Here is a 19,716-nt window from a genome sequence, read left to right as displayed (position 1 = left end):
ACGATAATTTTGAACCCTTGAAGGGATAGTCTCTTGGCAAGGGTAGCATGGTTACCCATAATCCTCTGAGAGCCAAATAACAATATGCTATGAACCACTAAAGCGACCTACCCATTACAAATTTATGTATGCACCCTCTCTGAAGCACCTTAAGATATGGCACAAAGAAAGCACTGCTTACATAAATTATGTTGTCATTTATTTTCGAGAGGTAAAAGCCTGCAAGCTGTTTGCATAATTTAGTTGATCTGCAGACACAACTAATGCTACATCTTTGGCATTTTAACCACTTTGACCTAAAAATATCTCCCTCCCCACCCACCCTTCTCTTACCTCTCCAAAGACATGATTGTGGTGTTCATCGATTGTTGAGATTTAAAGAAACATCAGAATGACTAGCTGGGGACATAAACTGTTTAGTCACAAGAAAATTGTTTGATATTGTTCCATGCATGTATTGTGTTCATTCAAATGCATATTCATGGAGAATGCCAGGGAAAAGGGGATTTGAGTCATTTGGGTGCACAGCTCTCTCAACGAATCCATGCTGTATGAGCACTATTAAGAGTCAGAATACCTAACACAGCTTCATAATGTAACTAGACTCCTTTGTGGTTTTAACTATACTTATTGTTATTCAAATTTTCTTCCACATAAAAGGCTGCTCAGTTAATTGAATTTAAATGAAAGTATTCATTGTGTGAGATGACACCCTTGAGTCACAAACAGGTGGTAGTTGAGGTTTATCATTAATTTTCATTTCGGTTAATAAACTTAAATAAAGGCTAGAACAGCAAAAGCTGTTATACTGATTGCAGAAATTTAATTTTCTGTATTTTGCCGATTTTATTATTAATGTGTGTTATTAATGTGATTACAAATTGTATGCCAATTCGTTTCCATTAAACAGGCTACAAATTATCCGAACTATTGCATGGCATTTAATTACGTTATTATAATGTACTCAGTATAATTTCTGCGTTTATCATTACTCTGTATCACTGACACTAGTTGCATGTCAAAAGTGCTGGAACTTTTTTTTTTTTTTTTTTTTTTTTACCAAACTTTACACCAGTGCGTGCGTGTGTGAGCTTCTCTTGCATTTTGAGACATTTTCAGATATACTTTCAGATTCTCTTAAATTTCGACTGAAAATCCAGAGTTCGTGTAGTTAAGGTCGTCTAAATGCGAAAACGCTATCTCACTCATCCTGCCCGTTCGACCAGCCAAGTAGGAGTTATAATTGATTCCGTTCCTCTTTCTTTCGCCCTGGCCGTGTCCAAGGCGCGTGGAGAAGAGGAGGAGCGAAAACGTCGATCGCGCCCCTCTCCGCGACTCCCCGAATTGCCCCTGCGAGAGAGTGGAAGTCCGACCCGGTGTGGAAAGAGTGATGCGCATCGGCAAGCTGGAGCGAGAGGACGCGAGCGTTGAGCGTTAAGTCGAAGAGTGTAGGCAAAGCACGGCGGAACAGCAGGAAAGAAGGGAGGACGCCTTATAAAACAGGACGGGAAACGTTTGCAGAAAGCAGTGGAACGCGGGCGAGGCGCGCGCAACTCTAAGCTCTTCAGAAAGAGGTGGCTCGAGCCCCCTCCGCGCATCGCTGCCTTAGTCCCGCACGGTATCCAAGAGATTTTCCGGCGAGTTCAGCCATGCTCTCCGGGACGTTACTGCTCTCCTGTCTTCTGGGTTTGGGTAAGTGCACAGAGGTTTCTCATTAACGGATTTATTTGAAAGGGCTGGCAAATTGTGTCTTTAGCATCGCGAGCGCGTTCACCTGTAAGCTCAGCTTTAGTGGAAAGAGTGGTGAACGACCATGAGTTTTATGTCTCTTTTTGTCTGTTCAAAGGCTCATTAGTCTAGGAGAGGGATTTTAGTAAATTCGATCTGTTATTAGAGTGACTTAATTTTTCTGGCAACTGCAATGTGCACAGTCAAAGACGCGCGGTGCTTATTTTGGAGGTAACAGTTCAAATACACATCAGATACTCAAGAATCAAATATCCATAGTTGTCATTTTTGCATCGATATGACAAAGTGGCAGGGAATAATCAGTGACGGCTATAAGGAGATGACTCAGAGTTCCGTTTTATAGTGAGCGTTACTATATTGTTAAGCTTGTTGGTGCTCGGTTAGTCTTTAGTCATATATCCACGTATGGCTTCTGTCTTTTGATCGCTGATGGGTTAAATCAATATGGATGTATGTTTTCATATGCCCACATGTACTCAGAACAAATCAATGAGTAGTTCTGACTTTGAAAGTTCTTATAGGTTATTGTTTTTCTTTGTGCTCCCTGCTTTTACTGAGTAGCCAAGATGCTCGATGTGTGTGTGTGTGTGTGTGTGTGTGTGTGTGTGTGTGTGTGTGTGTGTGTGTGTGTGTGTGTTTGTGTGAGCAGGTGAAAGATATATTTTCATGTTCCCTTGATGATACTTTAAAGTAGACATGATCTAAATATCCAGCCCAGAATATGGAATACTTCCAGGTTAAATTGATTTAATCTCATTCTGAAATGGCTTTTCTCCTCCAACTATGGCAGTTCATTAGATTGCTTTTCCTCTCAGTGGTATTTTATATGCCATTTGCTGATATTTTTTGTCGATCATATGGGTTTGTTCTGTACTGAGGAAGGACCAATACACAGTAGCTCCTAATTTGAATCTGACAAGAACAATGAAGCGTTTAATAAAGCTCTGCTCACTGTCTCAGGAACTCCCCATCAAATCTCAGAAGGCGAGCTTTATGACCAATTTTATGACTGTATATGTGCTGAAATGAAGAGGCCATGTTAGGAGACTGCTCTTGTTGTGAAAATCAGTTTTGTGACCTAGAAAGAAACACTGACAGGATTTTGCTGAAAAGTTTAGTTTAAGCAAGACTGTTAAGACTGTTAAGACTTCTGTTTACTGTTATTTCATAAACACTGTGGAACCAGATTACCTTTTCCTTTTACTCATATGTATTTATGCAATCACTACCACCACAGAAAAATAGAAACCTTGTTTTTTGTGTTTGTTTATTCAGGATTCTAGATCAAAATATCTTTTCATAACAAATACACAAGCAAACGAAATTGTTTTTTCCAATCTGATTTTTAAACTCAACTGTGTTGACAGCTTTGTTCAACATTAAATGAAAGATTCGACCTTTTCACTCGAATTATTGCAAATTGAACCAGCAATCACTGTACACTGTAAAACCTTTTACACAATAGTGACACTTAAGGGTTATTCAACTACTCATAGTCTACTGCTTAGTCCATCTTTAATTTATTTTATGTAATGTCCTTCTTTTGAGTTGTCACTTTCAAAACATTAAGGTACTCCTGGTAAGGTAATTTTGCATAAAGCTGCTCACAATAATGAGCAATATTGTATTATTTCACAGCATATTTTTTAAGGATTTTTATAATCCATCTGCAGTATATATATATTGTTTGCATATAGCTAACACAGTATTAGCTTTTGCAGTGCACAAATATGTCATTTAAAAAATTGCACCATTTTTATTGTGTGCTGTGAACATTGTGACCAATCTCAGCATTTTTTTTGTTGTGTACTGTGAATATCTTGGTCAATCTCAGATCTTCCAGTTACATGTTGAGAAGGTGATTTAATACATTTACATGACTTAACAAATGTGTATAATGTTGATCAAAATAATGTAGGTCAGACTTTAGTGTTGTGTTTGAGACAACCTTACATGAGACTGAGCCAAGAACAAGACCTCAACTCAACAAGACCAAGGTGAGACTGAGATGAGACAAGACTGAGATCAAAACAGAGGTTAGGTCAGAGTTTGAGTCAAGGTCAAGACCAGAAAGATGCAGGTTCATTTCAATACCTTGAATCTGAATTCAAATCACTAACTAAAAATTGATCATGGTTTAAAGTTCTAAGCCACAGTATCAAAGTGTTTTAACGTTCACAACTAAGAAAATGAAATATTGAACTACAATTATGTGTCAGTCACAACATCAGCAACAAAAGCATGCCCGTCTTGCATCTCACCATATTAGTATGTGAGCAATCTCATAATGAGACATGATTGTGATAAATAAACTTTATTTTTAACTCTAGCATTACCTTTGGTATTCTGTGGACTTGTCTAGTCTTGAGCAGAACATGCGAATCCCTCAATGTATAGTATTTTGTAGCTGGCTAGTCTGTCTTATATGGTAGAATTTTACTGAAGTATAGAGAAATTGTACTATTTCATCATATTCATAGTCACTTTTTATCATTTTATTTTTTTAAAAATGTGTATTTTAATTTCAGTGGAGATAAATTGTTGTTTCATTATGATGAATGACACAAACAAACCAAGCTGTCTGTTTTTATCACTGTATGGTAAAGGAGGACAGAATTTGTCTCATGTATGGGCTCTGTGATCTTACATTTACATTTAAATTTACGGAATTTGGCCGACGCTCTTATCCAGAGCGACTTGCAAAAGTGTCTTCTTTGTTACAATCGGGCAGAATGTGAAAGGAGACCTAGTTAACTCCACAGTTGTTTGCATCAGTAAGACACTTCGTACCATGTGCTGTCAACATGTGTTTGCAGCTCCTCCAGGTTCTGTGGCTCATCAGTAGCACTGTTATGGCAGCTAAATCCACCAGCATCGTATCACGACTCTGAGTTTTCCTTTTAAAGTGTTATTATGCAAAAGAGAGGATGCTGTGGAGAAAGGACACAGCTGCAGTTCTGCACTAGCTGAACATTACAGTGGTTTAGAGTTCATTGGGGCAACCATTTTAAACTGGAGAATCTACTGTCCTGCATGTCTTTGGCCAATAGCTGATATGACATGAAACAGGTTAAATGTGTAAATGTTTAATAGTAAAAGGCTGACACTGTTACTGTTTGCTTCCCTATAAAAGTAACGGCAGCATACCTGTTACAATTTAGAGGAATTATATCATCTTTAAAATCGCAGGTTAGTTAGACTAAATTCTGTAAACCATTTTGATTCGATTCTTGCGATGACATTATGACACAGATACAGTAGCTTGTTTTGACTCCATAACAACGAGGGTTGATGTTTGATGTTCCTACTGAATACGTGCCGATTACTCTACTCATGCAGGTAAGAGGAGACGGGTCTGCACGTGCTCACCGCAGTAACGCTGCGCAGCTGTGTGGGTCTCTCCCATGTGTCCTCAGGAGGGGTTCGGTTCGAGTACGCAGGCATGTGGCGGGAAGCAAATGCACAAACAAACACGCGGATGTGCTGTCTGGCTTGTCAGCTGCAGGAGCAGGACTCATGGTTGTGCTGAAGCCAACCCCCCCCCCCCCCCCTTTTTTTTAGTCGTTGGTGGTGGCGTCCGCGTCCACCTGCAAAAGTTTGCTTGTCTCTTTCTAGAGACGTACTCACCTCACCAATGCGCTTTCCTCGGATTCGCAGTGATATCTGTACTGCACCGAGATACCACTGCGAAATGGGTGGGGTAGGGTTTAGTGGAGAGTATGAGCCCTTTTCTGCAGATGGTAATGCTGATGTTCTGGATACCCAGAAATCACTCTAGCTCTAACCGCTTACTGGATGGTTAGTGTGCAGGTTTGGCAGTCAGTAAAACATGCTGTACTCGTGGCTAACCATATTGTCTGCACGTCCTTTCATTGACAACACATGGCACTGCTGGGACTCGAAGCTGAAGCTCAGGGGGAGGACTCACCTTTGTGACGCCACGCAGATCTTTCGCTGCCTGTCACTCAGGGAGCTAACATCAGCTTCCCACATCCTGCATCAGAGCAGCTGAGAGTGCGACAAGCACTTACTGGTGTGATGAAACACTATCAGGTGTACATGACTGAACAGTCTGTGTCTCCACCAACCTCAGGGGACAGTTTTTTTTCCCCTTACCATCGCAAGTGCTTGTGTTTCAAATGAAGGCTGGGTTTATTTAGCATCTGCTGACAGGGGAATCAGAGCGTTGTGGCTGGAGAAACACAAGAGGAAGATGAGCCTGTGAGATCTGACACCATCAACCCCCATCACATCCTTTCCAGAGACACCCTTCATGTTATCCTCTCATCTGCTGCATGGCTGCTAGTGCCACTCGAATGGTGATTCCTGGAAGTAGTTCTGCACTGTACTGCAGTTAAAGATGTAGAGGTAGTAAAAATTATAGTGCTCCCTCATCAGCTATGCATGCAAAGTCCATAATAAATAAATAAAAAAACTCACTGGGTTCTTTATTAGGAACACATGTAGGAACACATGTACACCTGCTCATTCAGGTAATTATTAAATCATCCAATTACGGGGCAGCAGATTTTTGGTGCCAGTCGGGGCTGGTCTGACTATTTTAGGTCTGCTTTAATCGTCGATCTCCTGGGCATTTCACTCACAACTGTCTCTCGAGTTTCCACAGGAGATTGTGAGAAACAAATAGCATCTAGTAAGTGGAGGTCCTGCGGAAATGAGGAGAGCAGTCTGAGGGGAAAAGCTGGACTGGGGTGAGCTGGCAGGAAAGCTGTGGTAACTCAACTGCTCTACAACCGCGGTGAACAGAAAGGCATCTCAAAACACACGACACATCGAAGCTCGAGGCAGATAAGTTGCAACAGCAGAAGACCACATTGGGTTCCTCTCCTGTCAGCCAAGAAGGGAATCTGAGGCAACCGTGGGTGCAGGCTGAGTGAAACTAGACAGTTAAAGATTGGAAATGTGTGGACTGGTCCGATGAGTCTCGGTATCTGTTGTGACGTGTATAGGGCAGACTGAGGATTTAATGTAAACATCAGAAATCCATGGACCCAACCTGCCTTGTGTACTTTGTTCAGGCTGTTGCTGGTGTTGTACTGGTGTGTGGAATATTTTTTTGGTGAACATTGGGCCTCCTAATACCATCGTTATGATCCCATGGTTTGTCTGCTTATTGTTGCTGACCATGCACATCCTTTAATGGCCACAATTTACCATCTTATTAAGGCCTTTGCCAGCACAGTCTTGCGCCATGTCACAAAGCACAAGTCCTTTAAAACCGGTTCTGTGACCAAGGTGATGATTTCAGTGTACTTCATTGGTCTCTCCAATCACCAGGTCCGAGTCCAGTAGAACACCTTGGGGATGTGGTAAACTAACAAAATCTGCAGTAATTATGTGACTCCATCATGTCAACATGGATCAGAGTCTCAAAGGAATGATTCCAACATCTGGTGGAATCCATGAAGATTTGTGTCTGTTTTGAGAGCAAATGAGGACCTACACAATATTAGGGTGATTATACTAATGATGTGACCAGTATATGTGTCTGTGTGTGAGTGAACACAGCTCTCTATGTACTGACTGACATATTTGCTGTCACCCGCGGTCACCATATCATCTCACGTATGCAGCCAGGGTAGCTATACTGGAATCGACAAATATTATATTTCCTTCCTCTGCAGCTCTGTGATTGCCACCTGGTTCCTAAAGGGATCGTGTTAACTGCATAAGTGTCGTAAACGACACGCGCGGCGTCAGCAGTGCTACTGCACTCTGTGCTGGACCGTGCCGTGTGACATGAAGCCCACGCATTCCCTGGCAGTAAGGCTCTTTCCAACAGTCATATTGCAATAAGAGGTTTTATGGAACAGGAACTTGCTCCAGCATCTTGAGGGAAAAGCAAGTCGTTACCGTCAGGCGCACATCGTTCAGGCTTGTCAGAGGCTTTTGATGAATGTGTATATCATTTACATATGACCTTTCTAATTCTACAAATGAGAATAACAACACAAACTAAACAATCAATGCCAGCGTCCTCTAAGTGTCCTCTTCTGATTCTGTTGTTATTACCACAGAAATGCCGTATTACAAAAAAAAAGTTTGCGGTGCCATTAGTGCGCAGACAGTCAGGGTGTATCTCCAACACTCCTGCCATAGTGAGGCACCCCATAAGCTTGGCTGTTAGTTCACCTCATTATTAAAACACTGGGAATCCTATTGATGTTCTTGAAATAATGGCCTCATTCAGGCAATCTCCATTTTCAAGGACAGCCCAGCGAGTCTTCGACTCACGCAGCAGTCTGTGGCTCCAACACATTAAAAGGTGGCTTAAATCTTCTGCCTATTGTTTAATTTGTCCTTGAACCTGTCACAGCCTTGAAGCTGCCTTTAAGCTGTGGGTCAAGGAACAGGCTTGTCCGTGTTGGGTCTGGAAGGTGGGATTGAAGCTTAATCCGTGCTCCAGTTTCCCCATCAGCCTGACTCATCCCTCCGGCTGTCCAAGGGAGCAGCGCGCAGTCTGCCCGGCCCAGGCAAGCATGCCGCTGTGCCCATGCCACACACACACACACACACACACACACACACACACACACACACACACACACACACACACACACACACACACACACACACACACACACTCTCCACTTCCCTTGGGGACGTGACATGGTCAGCCTGTGGATGATCCGGTCTCCCATGTTTGTTTTTGGGCAATTTGACACCAGCCAGTCAGATCGGCCCACAAATAAATAAAGAGAAAATAACGAAGGAAGAGCCGGTGAAGTAGTGGCTGCTTTTTTTTTTGTGCAATCCGTGAGTCCCTCTGAATCTCGCAAAGTGCAGTATGGGAGAGATAAATGCATAAATTGATGTGAAACACACATAAAACAAAAGTAATACCAGATGCTTGCCAATACCATTAAAACTCTAAGATGAGCGCGAAGCCTGCAGAGCCCGATAATGGGAGTCATCAAAAATGTTTCCTTGTGGCTTTTCTTCAGGTTTCACTAGTGGTTTTTACCTTTGCAATTATGCCACTTCATTGCATTCAAAAAATGGCGTACAAACATACCTGCGACAGGAATCAAAGCTTCATGGCACACATACACTTTAGCTTCAATTAGCACGTTTTGCATCACATTTTTTCCCCTTGCTTGCATCACACCTAACATGAAGCTTTGAATAGGCTAATTGGGTAATTAAGAATTAAAAAAAAAAATCTCAGTGCTGACACGTATGTCTATGTGGGATGTCTTTGTAAGTTCCCAGGATCCGTGCGAGGTTGCTCGAGCGTGTGGACGAGTCCACTTTTTCCCCTTTTCTGCGCAATCAATCATTTGATCATTTATTTTCCCCCTCATTTGCTGCAGGGGTTAGTTTGGGAAAACATCAGAATCACTTTATTGCACTTCACGCGCTATATTGCAGCAATGAATCACTGTGATGCTCTCACATATTTGCCCAGTATTGCAAATGATTGTTATATTGTGTTCCCTGGCAGTGGTTGAGAGATGTGAGTAAGTAAGCCAGTAAGTGCAGTGACAGGTGGCTAAATTCGTTGTGGGGCACCGCAAGGAAGATGTATTTTGCATTGCTGGACGGGAGGCATCTTGAAGAATCGAGCCTCCGATCTGATAAGGGCTTGGAAGTTTGCGGCACCACTCAGAATTCCACCCGGGCCGACTCGGCTTTGTCTCCTGCCAGCCCGGTGAAGGCAGAGAATACTCGCCTCAGTGAGCCCGAGCAGGTGGGCGGTGGACCTCAGTGTGAGCAGGGTGGGTGGAGGGGAAGCGGGAGGTTGGGAGGAGAGAGGGATCACAACAATAACAAATGAAAGTCCGGCTTTGCAATATAAATGTAAATCAGCCTTTTAACTTCCGTGCAGCGTGGCTGGGGAAGGAGGATAATTATGTTCAGTTTCCGCCCATTATGACATATCCCTCCACGAAGGTGGGAAGCGAAAACCTAAGCCATGTCTTTTAACTCACACGACCCAGCCATGGAGGGGAGCTCTCCTCATCGACCAGCTGGCCACTGCTGTCAGGAGTGGCTTGCCCGGCTGTGCCTGCCGCCGCAGCTGCCATAGAGGCCTCGTTATTCAGCCCTGGCAAATCATGGGCTTCGATCCCCTCTTTTAAAAGGAAGCAAGCACAACTGCATCGGGAGCTGATACTAATTGTTTTGCAGCGCAAGGGTTTGAACTCCATCACGTCATCCAGCTTGGAGCCGAGGAGCTGCATTGTAAAGAGCCTTTCCTCAAGAGGATCCTTAATAACGTTCGTTCGAGAAGGATGCCGGCGCACAAGGTCTGGCTCTCGGAAAGAGCAGAACAGAGCACCAGAACGAGCCGCGCAGGTCCAATTCAGAGAGGTCCGCTGAGGTCAAATTTGAGTAAACTGCCAGGAGGTTTACTTCTGGGGTTTATTCTGAGGTTTATTCTGTAAAACTTAGATGAGAGGAAACTTTTGTTGGAGTGCCGACATGAGATTTACTGGGAGGGCTTATAGGCTTACAAATGCCTTCGAATTTCCAGTAGCAGCCATGGCGGCTTTTGAAATGATTCAATCACGTTTGTCAGGAAGTAAACGTCGTAGCCTACTGTTGTTGTGCTTGGGGAAACTTGCTTTGTATGCTGTTCGTAATAATAATAATAATAATAATAATGCAGAGAAAATTCCATAGATTTCCTGAAGGAAAAAAATTTACTTAAAAAAACCCCACAGATCCTTTGAGGACATATCAATATTTCATGATACTGCTTATCACAGAATCCTTTGTTTTGATGGAAAAATCCTGAAATAGAATATCCCAAAATCAGAGTTGAAAGATGAAATCTGTATTTGTCTCTGCAGCTTTGGGAATGTCATTACCCATCTAGTTTTCTTACCCTTCGAGTAAACACTGGTGCTTTAGTGCTGTGGAGTTCAGCTTCTGCTCCCTCCGAGCCATGGAAGGATGCCATCTGTACACTGAGAAAGACTTTCTCAGTAACTAGGTAAATTGCTATGGCACCATAAATGTAATACTGGCACGCTTATAATTCAATCACGTGCATGCAATGCGCCGAAACATCATCACAAATCACATCTCCAAGCCCAGCCATGAGGCTGCTTGGCCGGAGACCAAAACCAAATGAGGTTGTCAACAATCCAGGCTCCCGACAACCCTGGGGGCAAATGAGCCAGGCCTTCTGTAAAGGTGGCCATCTACTGATTCTCCTTCAGAAGAACGAACCATTGTTGAGGCAGTCGGGGGTGTGTGTGTGTGTGTGGGGGGGGGGGGGTCGCACCACGTGCTCAGAGGGCTGCAAAAACAGGAGCAGAGAAGGCTGCCTAGGGCTTAGGGGTGAGCGGATAACCAGCAAAAACCTCGGAGCTAAGTGCCGTTTATTTCTGCTTTATTTTAAAGCCACAGCAGGGCTGTGGTGGGCATGGTAATGAGGGCGGAGTGGGATGCAACCTTCTAACAGCAGCATGTCAGATCAGGTGTTGGGAGACGCTAGCGCTGAGTGGCTGGGAGGAAAATATTTTAAAAAGCGTTTCGCCGAAGGGCGAAGACGAGAATTTGAGAGCGCTGCGTGAGAACGATGCATCTGTCAGGCAGTCCTGTCGCAGGATCGGCAGGCACTCGAGACCGAACTATAACTTCCTCTGGCACTTCCTTCAGCACAATGCAAGCTTTGTTTCCATTTAAAAAAATGCTCCTTTCTGGAAAGGTAATAGACATTCTATTCTGGCAAGAAAGGAAAAGATGAAAGATGCCAACGGTTCGCCTGGCATTTCAGACCAAGATTATTATGCAGAACATAGATTAAGTACATAGATTAAGTAAATCATGTGTCTGCTAATTGGGAGTCTACTGATTAGTGAATGTTCATGGCCTTCCCTTATGTTAGTAATAAACAAGACACCAATGACTGAGCAATAGTACTGTCTCCAGTCTCATCCTTTCTGCCGTCAGTCATCAGGAAACGATCTGTGATAAGACTGCTTCCCTCTTAATTAGCTCTGCAGTGCATCGTAGGTCACAGACGCGCTGCAGTGGAACTCGGCGTAATCAAAGGTGCCACCTTTAATATAGCACTGCACAGAAACAGCACAGCTGCTCACATGGTATTGACCTGTGACTCCTATTTCCTGCCAGTTTTCGTTAATATTAACAAATATCATAAATACATATGATAATGAACAACAATTTGTCCACCATGTTTGATTGACATTAAAGCCTTAAAGTTTTATGTTATTCAGATTTTAGTGGAACATACTAATCTTTCCTTGGTTTTAGATATGGCGCTGGATATTAATTCACTTAAGTAGAGCTACCAAACCTATCTTTTTTTAATTAATTCTTTTTCACATGAATGTACTATATGAATCTATGCAACTCTTTTCAAATGTTTATATTTTCATCACTGAATTCTGACAAAATAAAAATGACAAAATGCACTTTAGCTGTGCTGCTATTAATTATCCCAGAAGCACTGAATAAAAATGTTGCATTAGTTTGGATGTGCTGTCTGTGGTCTAATGTGTCTATTTTAGGGAGATGTTATGACAGTGGGAAAAATCAAGTAATGGCTTTTTCCAATGCAATTATGTGGCAAGAGATGTTTACAAAAGTAGCAGATAGATATACCAGTTGTTCTGATTACTATCATAACCCATAATTAATATGGAATTCACTTTCTTTCTGAAGTGCTTTGCCTTCAGGGTTGAGAGTGTTATTCTAAATTTTGTTTAGTTATAGATTACTGATTACCTAATGAAAAAATGTATGTGTAGCCTAATCCAAAGGATTACAATAGTAAGGTAATTACCGGTAATTATCTGATTACTTTCTGTTACTTTCGGATTACTTTATAACCCATGAACTGCTGAAGAGTTTTGGAGCCCTGCTCTCTCACCACGCAGGACGGTAAGGTCACCAGCAAGCTGCCACAAGTTCCTGCACTTTCACGGTGTAGGTTCTTGAACTTCTCAGGAGATGTGTAAAACCTGTCCATATAAATAACCTTCCCCAACAGTCCAGCGCTGGTGAGAAGGCCCTTTGCCACAGATCGTCTAGTCCCTACACTTCCGTGAAACCAGACAGGTATGGGATGTTTTGGCATCAGTGTGGACACAGTTCTTCGTACTGAACCTCAGGCACTTTGTTGGAATACACTAATTAAAAACACTCTTCTGAGATAGGAGATTGTTTAAAAATTTTGCTGAAGGTTAAACTCCTTTTAGAAATTGAGTAGCACTCAGATGAGGAGGGGTAAATTCCACTCTGGAGTTCTCCACTCCCCCTGTATTATAACTATGTACACAGGATTTTATCATCTGATAGTGATTGCAAAACATAACATGAGAATAATGACTGACTGGTTGAATTGCAGTAATATAAACACAAATGAAAATACATTTTATTAAGACAACTTTAACTGAAAGCGTATAAAGTCGCCCTAGCCACAGAAAACAAATCTTGTGGTTAACGTTGGAAAAATTTCATGTTCATGATAAGCAAATATTTTGTCCACATAAGACAAATCCCATTAATGAAAGCAAAGAAAGTCATGAATCGCACTGCAATTCCACCACACCAAACATCTACCACATACCGCATGTGGTAGATGTTTCAAACCTTTAAAGAAATGCAGGCTGGGCTTTTTTTTTTTTGCTGATGCTGTTGCAGAGTGTCAGCAGTGGTGGGAACCTTCCATGCCATTAGAGCCATTAAAAAAGTGGAAAAACAGTCATAAAGGAAAAAAGGAGTGAGTGAGCATATCATTGTAATATAATCCTGTAGTAACCACCATAATTTTAGAATGTATCAGTAATCTAATTACTGCCTTTTTCTCCTGTAGCTGTAACAGTGTACAGTTCTCTTTTTTTTGTATCGTGATTACATAACACCGTTACATGTATACTGTTACTTCCCTAATCCTGCACATACATTTTCTGTACTATTTATAGACATTATAAACCATTATATAGCCTAGGAGATAGGTACTATTTTGATGGTAATGCAAAAATGTCAAAACTCCAAAAATGTCACAGAAATCTGCTGTGTAAATCTTCCAGGCATTTCTACGTAGTTTTAATTGCAGTTTTTGGATGAGAAGAGAACTAAGGAGTCGCATATTCAGACTTGTGTAAGGGAAAAAAAACTTACACAAGTCTGTATATGCGACTCCCGAGTCACCCCCCGTTAAACCGAGCGTTCCCAGTCTCGCACTTTATTGTTGATCATCTTCCCAGTAAGTGGTCGGAGGTCTTCAGGGTGAAAAGGTTACCTCTGTGGGTCACCCTTCTGTGGGTCAGGGCTGCAAAGGCAGGCGTGGTGTCCTGTCCCGGGCTGGCAGGGTTATGCCATTCAACCTGAATGAACTGGCCCCGGCCTTGCCTGGACTGTGGTCCAGACTGTGGTGGTGGTGGTGGGGATATGGGGCTGGGGTTGGGGGGGGGGGGGGGGGCTTGGTGGTCATCACTGCTGCGACACGCATCTTCAGTAAGTGGAGATGGCAGACCGCTGCACAGAAACATCCCTAATGGAAATCAGGTGTAAATTATCATCACCGAGGTGAAGCCTGCAGTGCGAGGGATGGAAGGGAGCTAAGATGAAGACACAATGGCCCTGGGCGTCATTAGCTTTTTCGTGCTGAGTGTTTGCCTGATTACAGTTTACTGTCAAATGGGTCTAAATGGGAGAAGGATAACCTAGAATGGCTCCCAACACCCCCAGACCTCTTTCTTGAGATCCATCAAGACACAACATATAGTGTGTAATTTGTGTCTTTAGCACCTTTGCCACCTTTGCAGTGGAGAAGAAATCGCCAGGTGCATATCATTATATTCTATCCAGTCAGGTGCAGTTATGTTGGTGAATCTGGAATTGCTGGTACATAATGAAGCTTTTCCGCTCCGATAATTCTCTTCTCATTCCTCACATAAGCAGTGCACATATAAAAAAAAATTTAAGAAACAAGGATTTGCTATGGTGCTCATTAAACAGTTTAATCATTTCTGTTCTCGCAAAAATAAATAAATAAATATATATATATAATAAAACATTTCCCAGAGAACAAATCAGAGCTGTGTAAAGGATTCAGCCATTTTTCTTTGAACAGGGAAGGCCGATAACAGCGTGGGGAGGTGGTGGACTCTGCAATGGGAACGTTATCAGCTAGATGCGGAAGCCTGCGGCAAGGTTGTTGTGGTTCCTGGCAGGGTCTCCCGAGCTGGTCCCCGTGTGCATTAAGTGGGGCGAATGCGAGATGCCCCGGAACGCCTGCGTCTCTTCGGCAGACCTCCTATCGCGAAGCTCTGAGCTACGGAGGGCAGTGATAGAGCTGGGGCTCTTACAAAGGGCGGTCAAGGAGAGACAGCCCCCCCCGTCCCAACGGAGGGGCCGACAGGCGCGGGAGGTGCTCGGTGCACCGAGGCACCGAGGCAAGTTTCCTCGGAAAACGGTCCACAGAGCAAGAGTGTGCACAGACACCGAGGCATGGTGGCAGGCTTTAACTGCGGTCTCGGTCACGTTACGTGTAAAAGAGCAGGCGTGCAGAGCGAAGAAAGTGGTGCCGAGACAGTCTTGCGTTGTTTACTTCGTCCCTTGTGTGAGCGACAAATCGTTGCAGAAGCGTCTCTCACGTAAGAGGGAGTCAGTGTAAATATGAAACCATATGGGGTGCATGAGCTTAAAAAGGGGGCTAGTTAAACTCAGGAGCATCACACATTCCTATAGCTGCACCAAAGAGTGCAGGGAGTGTGGCTCTCTTCCCTAAGGCACCACAGGAGCTGGCAGGACATTTGAATGTGAGGCAATGTGATGTGGCAGAGTGGCTTTGACACATGGTTTCTTTGAAGTTGCTGACAGGCAGTGTCTGCGAGTGTCACCTGTCACTCACAGTGCTTCCCACTCCGGGAAGTTCGTGGGCCAGTCATCTCCGGCACGAACGAGCCATGGGCCTGGGTGAGCCCCGTATGCTGCCATATCCTTGTCCTCCATAACTGCAGCATCTTAAGACAGGCCTTTTTTCTGGTAGACTAGAGCACTGAGCTCGGGAACACTCATTAACACAACCCCCCTCAACCCAAAGCGCTCCAACCGCACCCTCTCACGCTCAACCCCACCCCCTCCACCACGCTCCCTCTCCCCCCACACTCAGTAGTGGCTGTTCTCTCTGTTAACCTTCCTGCCCACGGAAGACCGCAGCCTCCGCTGCTTGGCCGGCCCTGGAGGACTGTCTTCGCTGGTGGACCACGGGCCCGGTGCGGTCAATGACCACCAGCCGGGTCGGCCGAGGGTCCTTGGCCTCCTGCAATGCCACTGTTGATTATCCCCTACACAAGGCGGGACGAACTACGTGTGGCTTAATGAAGCATTGAGGGAAAGCTGCTTAAATCGAGCAGCTATGTGTCGCTACCCGTTGGTTCGAAGAGGATCTAAGCAAATAAAACTGCTTTCTTTTACACACAGCCAGTGTTTCTCATGTGTTGAGGTCTAATTTTAGACTCATGCCTTCTGTGGTAGCAAGGTATACCACCTAAAGGACAAGCTAGAATGTTTGCTACTATGTCTGCTATCCATTATGGGCCAAAGGAGGAAGGTTTTCCTTTTGAGTCTGGTCCTGCCAAGGTTTCTTCCCTGTGACCAGTGGAGTGTTTCCTTGACGCTGTTGCCTTTGGCATGCTCATTAGGGGGCTGGCCCTGGTCTCTGTAAAGCTGTCTGTGCTATAAATAAAATCGAACTGAATTGAACAGCAGGCTTACAATAATAGAAGTGTTTTATGTAAACACAGCTTGGGTAGATACATCCCCGGAGTGAAATATATAGGTAAGCTGATGGAAATTAAAATGTAAACTGACAATAAGATGCATGGAAAAGATTAGGTGGATGGTGAAGATGAGAAAGGCTGGACAAATGTGATTCCCGTGTGTTTCTCATAGGTTGATGTCTAATTTAGGATATTTCATCCCTTCTGTCATAGCAAGCTGTCACAAAGAACTTACATTTCTGGGTGGTAATTAGTGCTCTTACACACTGTTCTAGGAAGCGAAATAGTGCGTGCCACAGCCAGCTATTGTCTTAGGCAGGCTTCACCGAGCTTTCCAGCCTCTACAAAAACATGGTCTGCTAAGTAATTTAATGAAGTCCCATCAGTTTCAAGTAATGGCCTCTGAGTCACCCCAAATCATTTCTGTTCAAGACCTGAAAAATGTGTTTTGATTTGTGACCCACGAGCTGTGACAGACTCACAACAATAGCCAAGGGAAGCAAGCGTGTGTGGGGTTTGTCTGAAGGTCAGTGACTGGACATACACCACCAGTTGCAAGGCAGCGAAGCAGCCTCTGAGCCTAATGAGGAAATTTGACTTATATGACAATCAAATGTACCGCTTTTAATTCTGTTTTAACCTCCCGCTAGTGCCGAAGGCAGCGGAACAACATCTGAACAGATCATTTACAGGCACATTAGACACAACATATACCACCGTGGAAAATCAATCAGACTAGTGTTGCGTCTGAAATGAAGATGGTCTCATGTTTTCCTGTGGAGAGTTTGTCTTGCACCCCCACGCCTGAACAAAGCTGAACAATAATACTACTGCCGGCAACACTGCTGCACACATTCACCATTGTTCTCAGATAAACGTTATGATATCCCATGTCATCCGCTACCACATTCGCAACCGAGTGCTCTGATTTCAGACTACTTTAACTAGTAATGTCAGTATTATCATGTGACCTCCTGAACCATCCACTCCCACCAACACCAGCACAGACGGGCCTGTCTGGGGGTCTTTTTGTGCCACGTTTGATGAGTGGGGATAAGGGCATGCCAGCAAAACTGAATATGGCTAAAGCGGACGTGCATGGAAATGTGTGTCTTTGGGGTTTCTCCATTCAATATGTGTGTCTTCAGGGTCACGCCATTCAATATGTGAACCTGATATTGGCTGATATTAGTATGATAATTGTACACTTATCATATATATTTCATATATATATATATATATGGCTTGGCAGTATATTCATGAGCTTAATATCTCTAGCAAGAGTGTACCCTACTGTAATTTATTTTTTTTAACATTTGTATTCCTAGTTGGCAGCATAATTTGTTTATAAAAATGAAAAATACCTTGTTGACTTCAGACTCGGGGGTTCAAGTGTTAAATAATTATACTGAACAGAAAGAATCTGATTCCCATTTTGACAAGGAAAACAGTCTCGTCCTGTCTCGGTCTGTTTCTCTTTACCCTCGTGTGTGCCCTTTTCTCCTCTCCTTTCCCTCAGCTCAGAGACCAGACATGAAAGTTGTCTGTATATACGTATAACATACCTGTTGCTCTGACTCCTCATGTCATTTTCCACCTTGTGGAAGATGAGTGCACAAGCGATATCTGCTTTAGCTCCAAAAAAAGGGGGGGGTTAAATAAATATAAATTTTACAAGTTTAAATCAACAAGTTCAAACTACAAAATCACGTAACTACACTTTTTTTTTTTTTTTTACTCTTAGTCGGCAGTGGTTGCGATAATATAAAGGAACTATTTTTGTCACGTATGATTCAAGTCCTTGACCTTTTTGGGACTCTCGGATGTCAGAGCTGAGGAACAGGTCTTCTTTCAGCGAGGCCTCCAGAGGTCCATCTGCGGCTGGTCTTCTCATCTTCCGCGGCTGCTTTCTGAGGGCTTGGATCTCAATGGCTTTGGCGAATTTGTCTCTCACTCCTCTTATCCTCTCTCCTTCCTGGGCTGTTTACTCACACTCACATTACTACTGACTGGCTTTGCCAACAGCCATCCAGTTTCTTTCTGAATGCTTCTGATGTCAAACATGAAATGGGATGCTGTGAGATAGAGTGTGCTGAAACGTTAGTTCTTTTAATCTGAGATAAGTGCACCCATTATGACATGGTACATGTAGCGTTTAGGGGTTAGAAATATAAGTGTCTTTCTTTCGTCCTTTCTTTCTTATCAGTTTTCTTGCTTTCTCTTTGGTTTTCAGTGAAGGCACAAGTGCCAAGTGAGCAGTAACTTTGAGCTTCTGACTTCAACTTGCTTCGTACTCACACTCCATCTTGTCCCATACGACTAGTCTAAAGGTTACGCCAGCACATGCCAGCATGCTGCCTGGCATGCTCAGTTGGGTCACGTTAAAAGGATTTCCACTAAGCGTCTGGTCATCCTAGGTGGGCTGGGCTTCCTGGGGCAGGAAGCAGAATGATGGAGGTTAGTGGCAATGCAGCAAGATAATGGTGCCAAAACCACAGCCATCTGCTCTCTGCCTCCGCCCAGATCCCTATGAACAGCTTGCAATCTCTCCCCTGAAATCTGCGAATCTTTACAGTCTGCCTCGCATGGCGTGCCACTCCCTTAAACCCCGGTACAGCCTCTGCCTCTATATCTCCATGGCCCCACTTCACCGGTGACTGGTGGATAGGAGGGAGAAGGACTGCCCCGCACACACAATCTAACCAGCTCTATCCTCTCAGGGAGCTCACCATCTAATCTTTGCAAGGTGGCTGTGAGACATGCAGATATTGGACAGGTGGGCTGAGCAAAGAAGTATCGATTTAAGATTGACTTAACAAGGACAGATAAAGAAAAGCCGGTTTTGTCTTTAAAGCACGCTGAGCATGTCTGCAGAGGAACGCGTGTGCTGGTTAGCCAATATGTCAGTGCTTGACGATCCTTCTCTACATGGTCGGAATTAAATGAATTACAAAAAGCAAAGCTCATCTTCTTAAATGGCTTTTTTTTTTTTTTTGTCCGTCTCAAAAATCTCTTAGTGTATCCCACCCATCTCCTCGCAAACTGTCTTTGCTTTGTACCGAGTGCTCGTAGTGCATAGACAATTAGGTCTCCATTTAACCCCTGTCATGTGGACGATGTGAGATTAAACGTGAGAGCTAGTTCTTCAGGCCCATCTCATTAAAGAGAGGATGCAGAGCGAGTGGCAGATGATGGCTTTTAATTATGCTAACGTTCGGGCTCGTCCTGGGTTGCTACTTAG

At 43.6% G+C, this 19,716-nt stretch overlaps 1 protein-coding gene across 1 annotated transcript in view; it reads left to right on the top strand.

The window, feature by feature from the left end:
- The first annotated feature begins 1,372 nt into the window (after positions 1-1,372).
- Positions 1,373-19,716, top strand: part of kirrel3a (kirre like nephrin family adhesion molecule 3a) — a 102,131-nt gene continuing 83,787 nt past the window's right edge. Inside the window, exon 1 of the mRNA XM_027015469.2 lies at positions 1,373-1,692. Coding sequence (XP_026871270.2) covers positions 1,650-1,692 — 43 coding nt within the window. The 5' untranslated portion in view covers positions 1,373-1,649. The remainder of the gene's footprint in view (positions 1,693-19,716) is intronic.

Source organism: Electrophorus electricus, chromosome 17 (genome assembly GCF_013358815.1).
Source record: "Electrophorus electricus isolate fEleEle1 chromosome 17, fEleEle1.pri, whole genome shotgun sequence".
NCBI classification, from domain to species: domain Eukaryota; kingdom Metazoa; phylum Chordata; class Actinopteri; order Gymnotiformes; family Gymnotidae; genus Electrophorus; species Electrophorus electricus.
The sequence above is the reverse complement of the archived record's forward strand: the minus strand, read 5'-3'. Positions and strand labels throughout refer to the sequence as shown.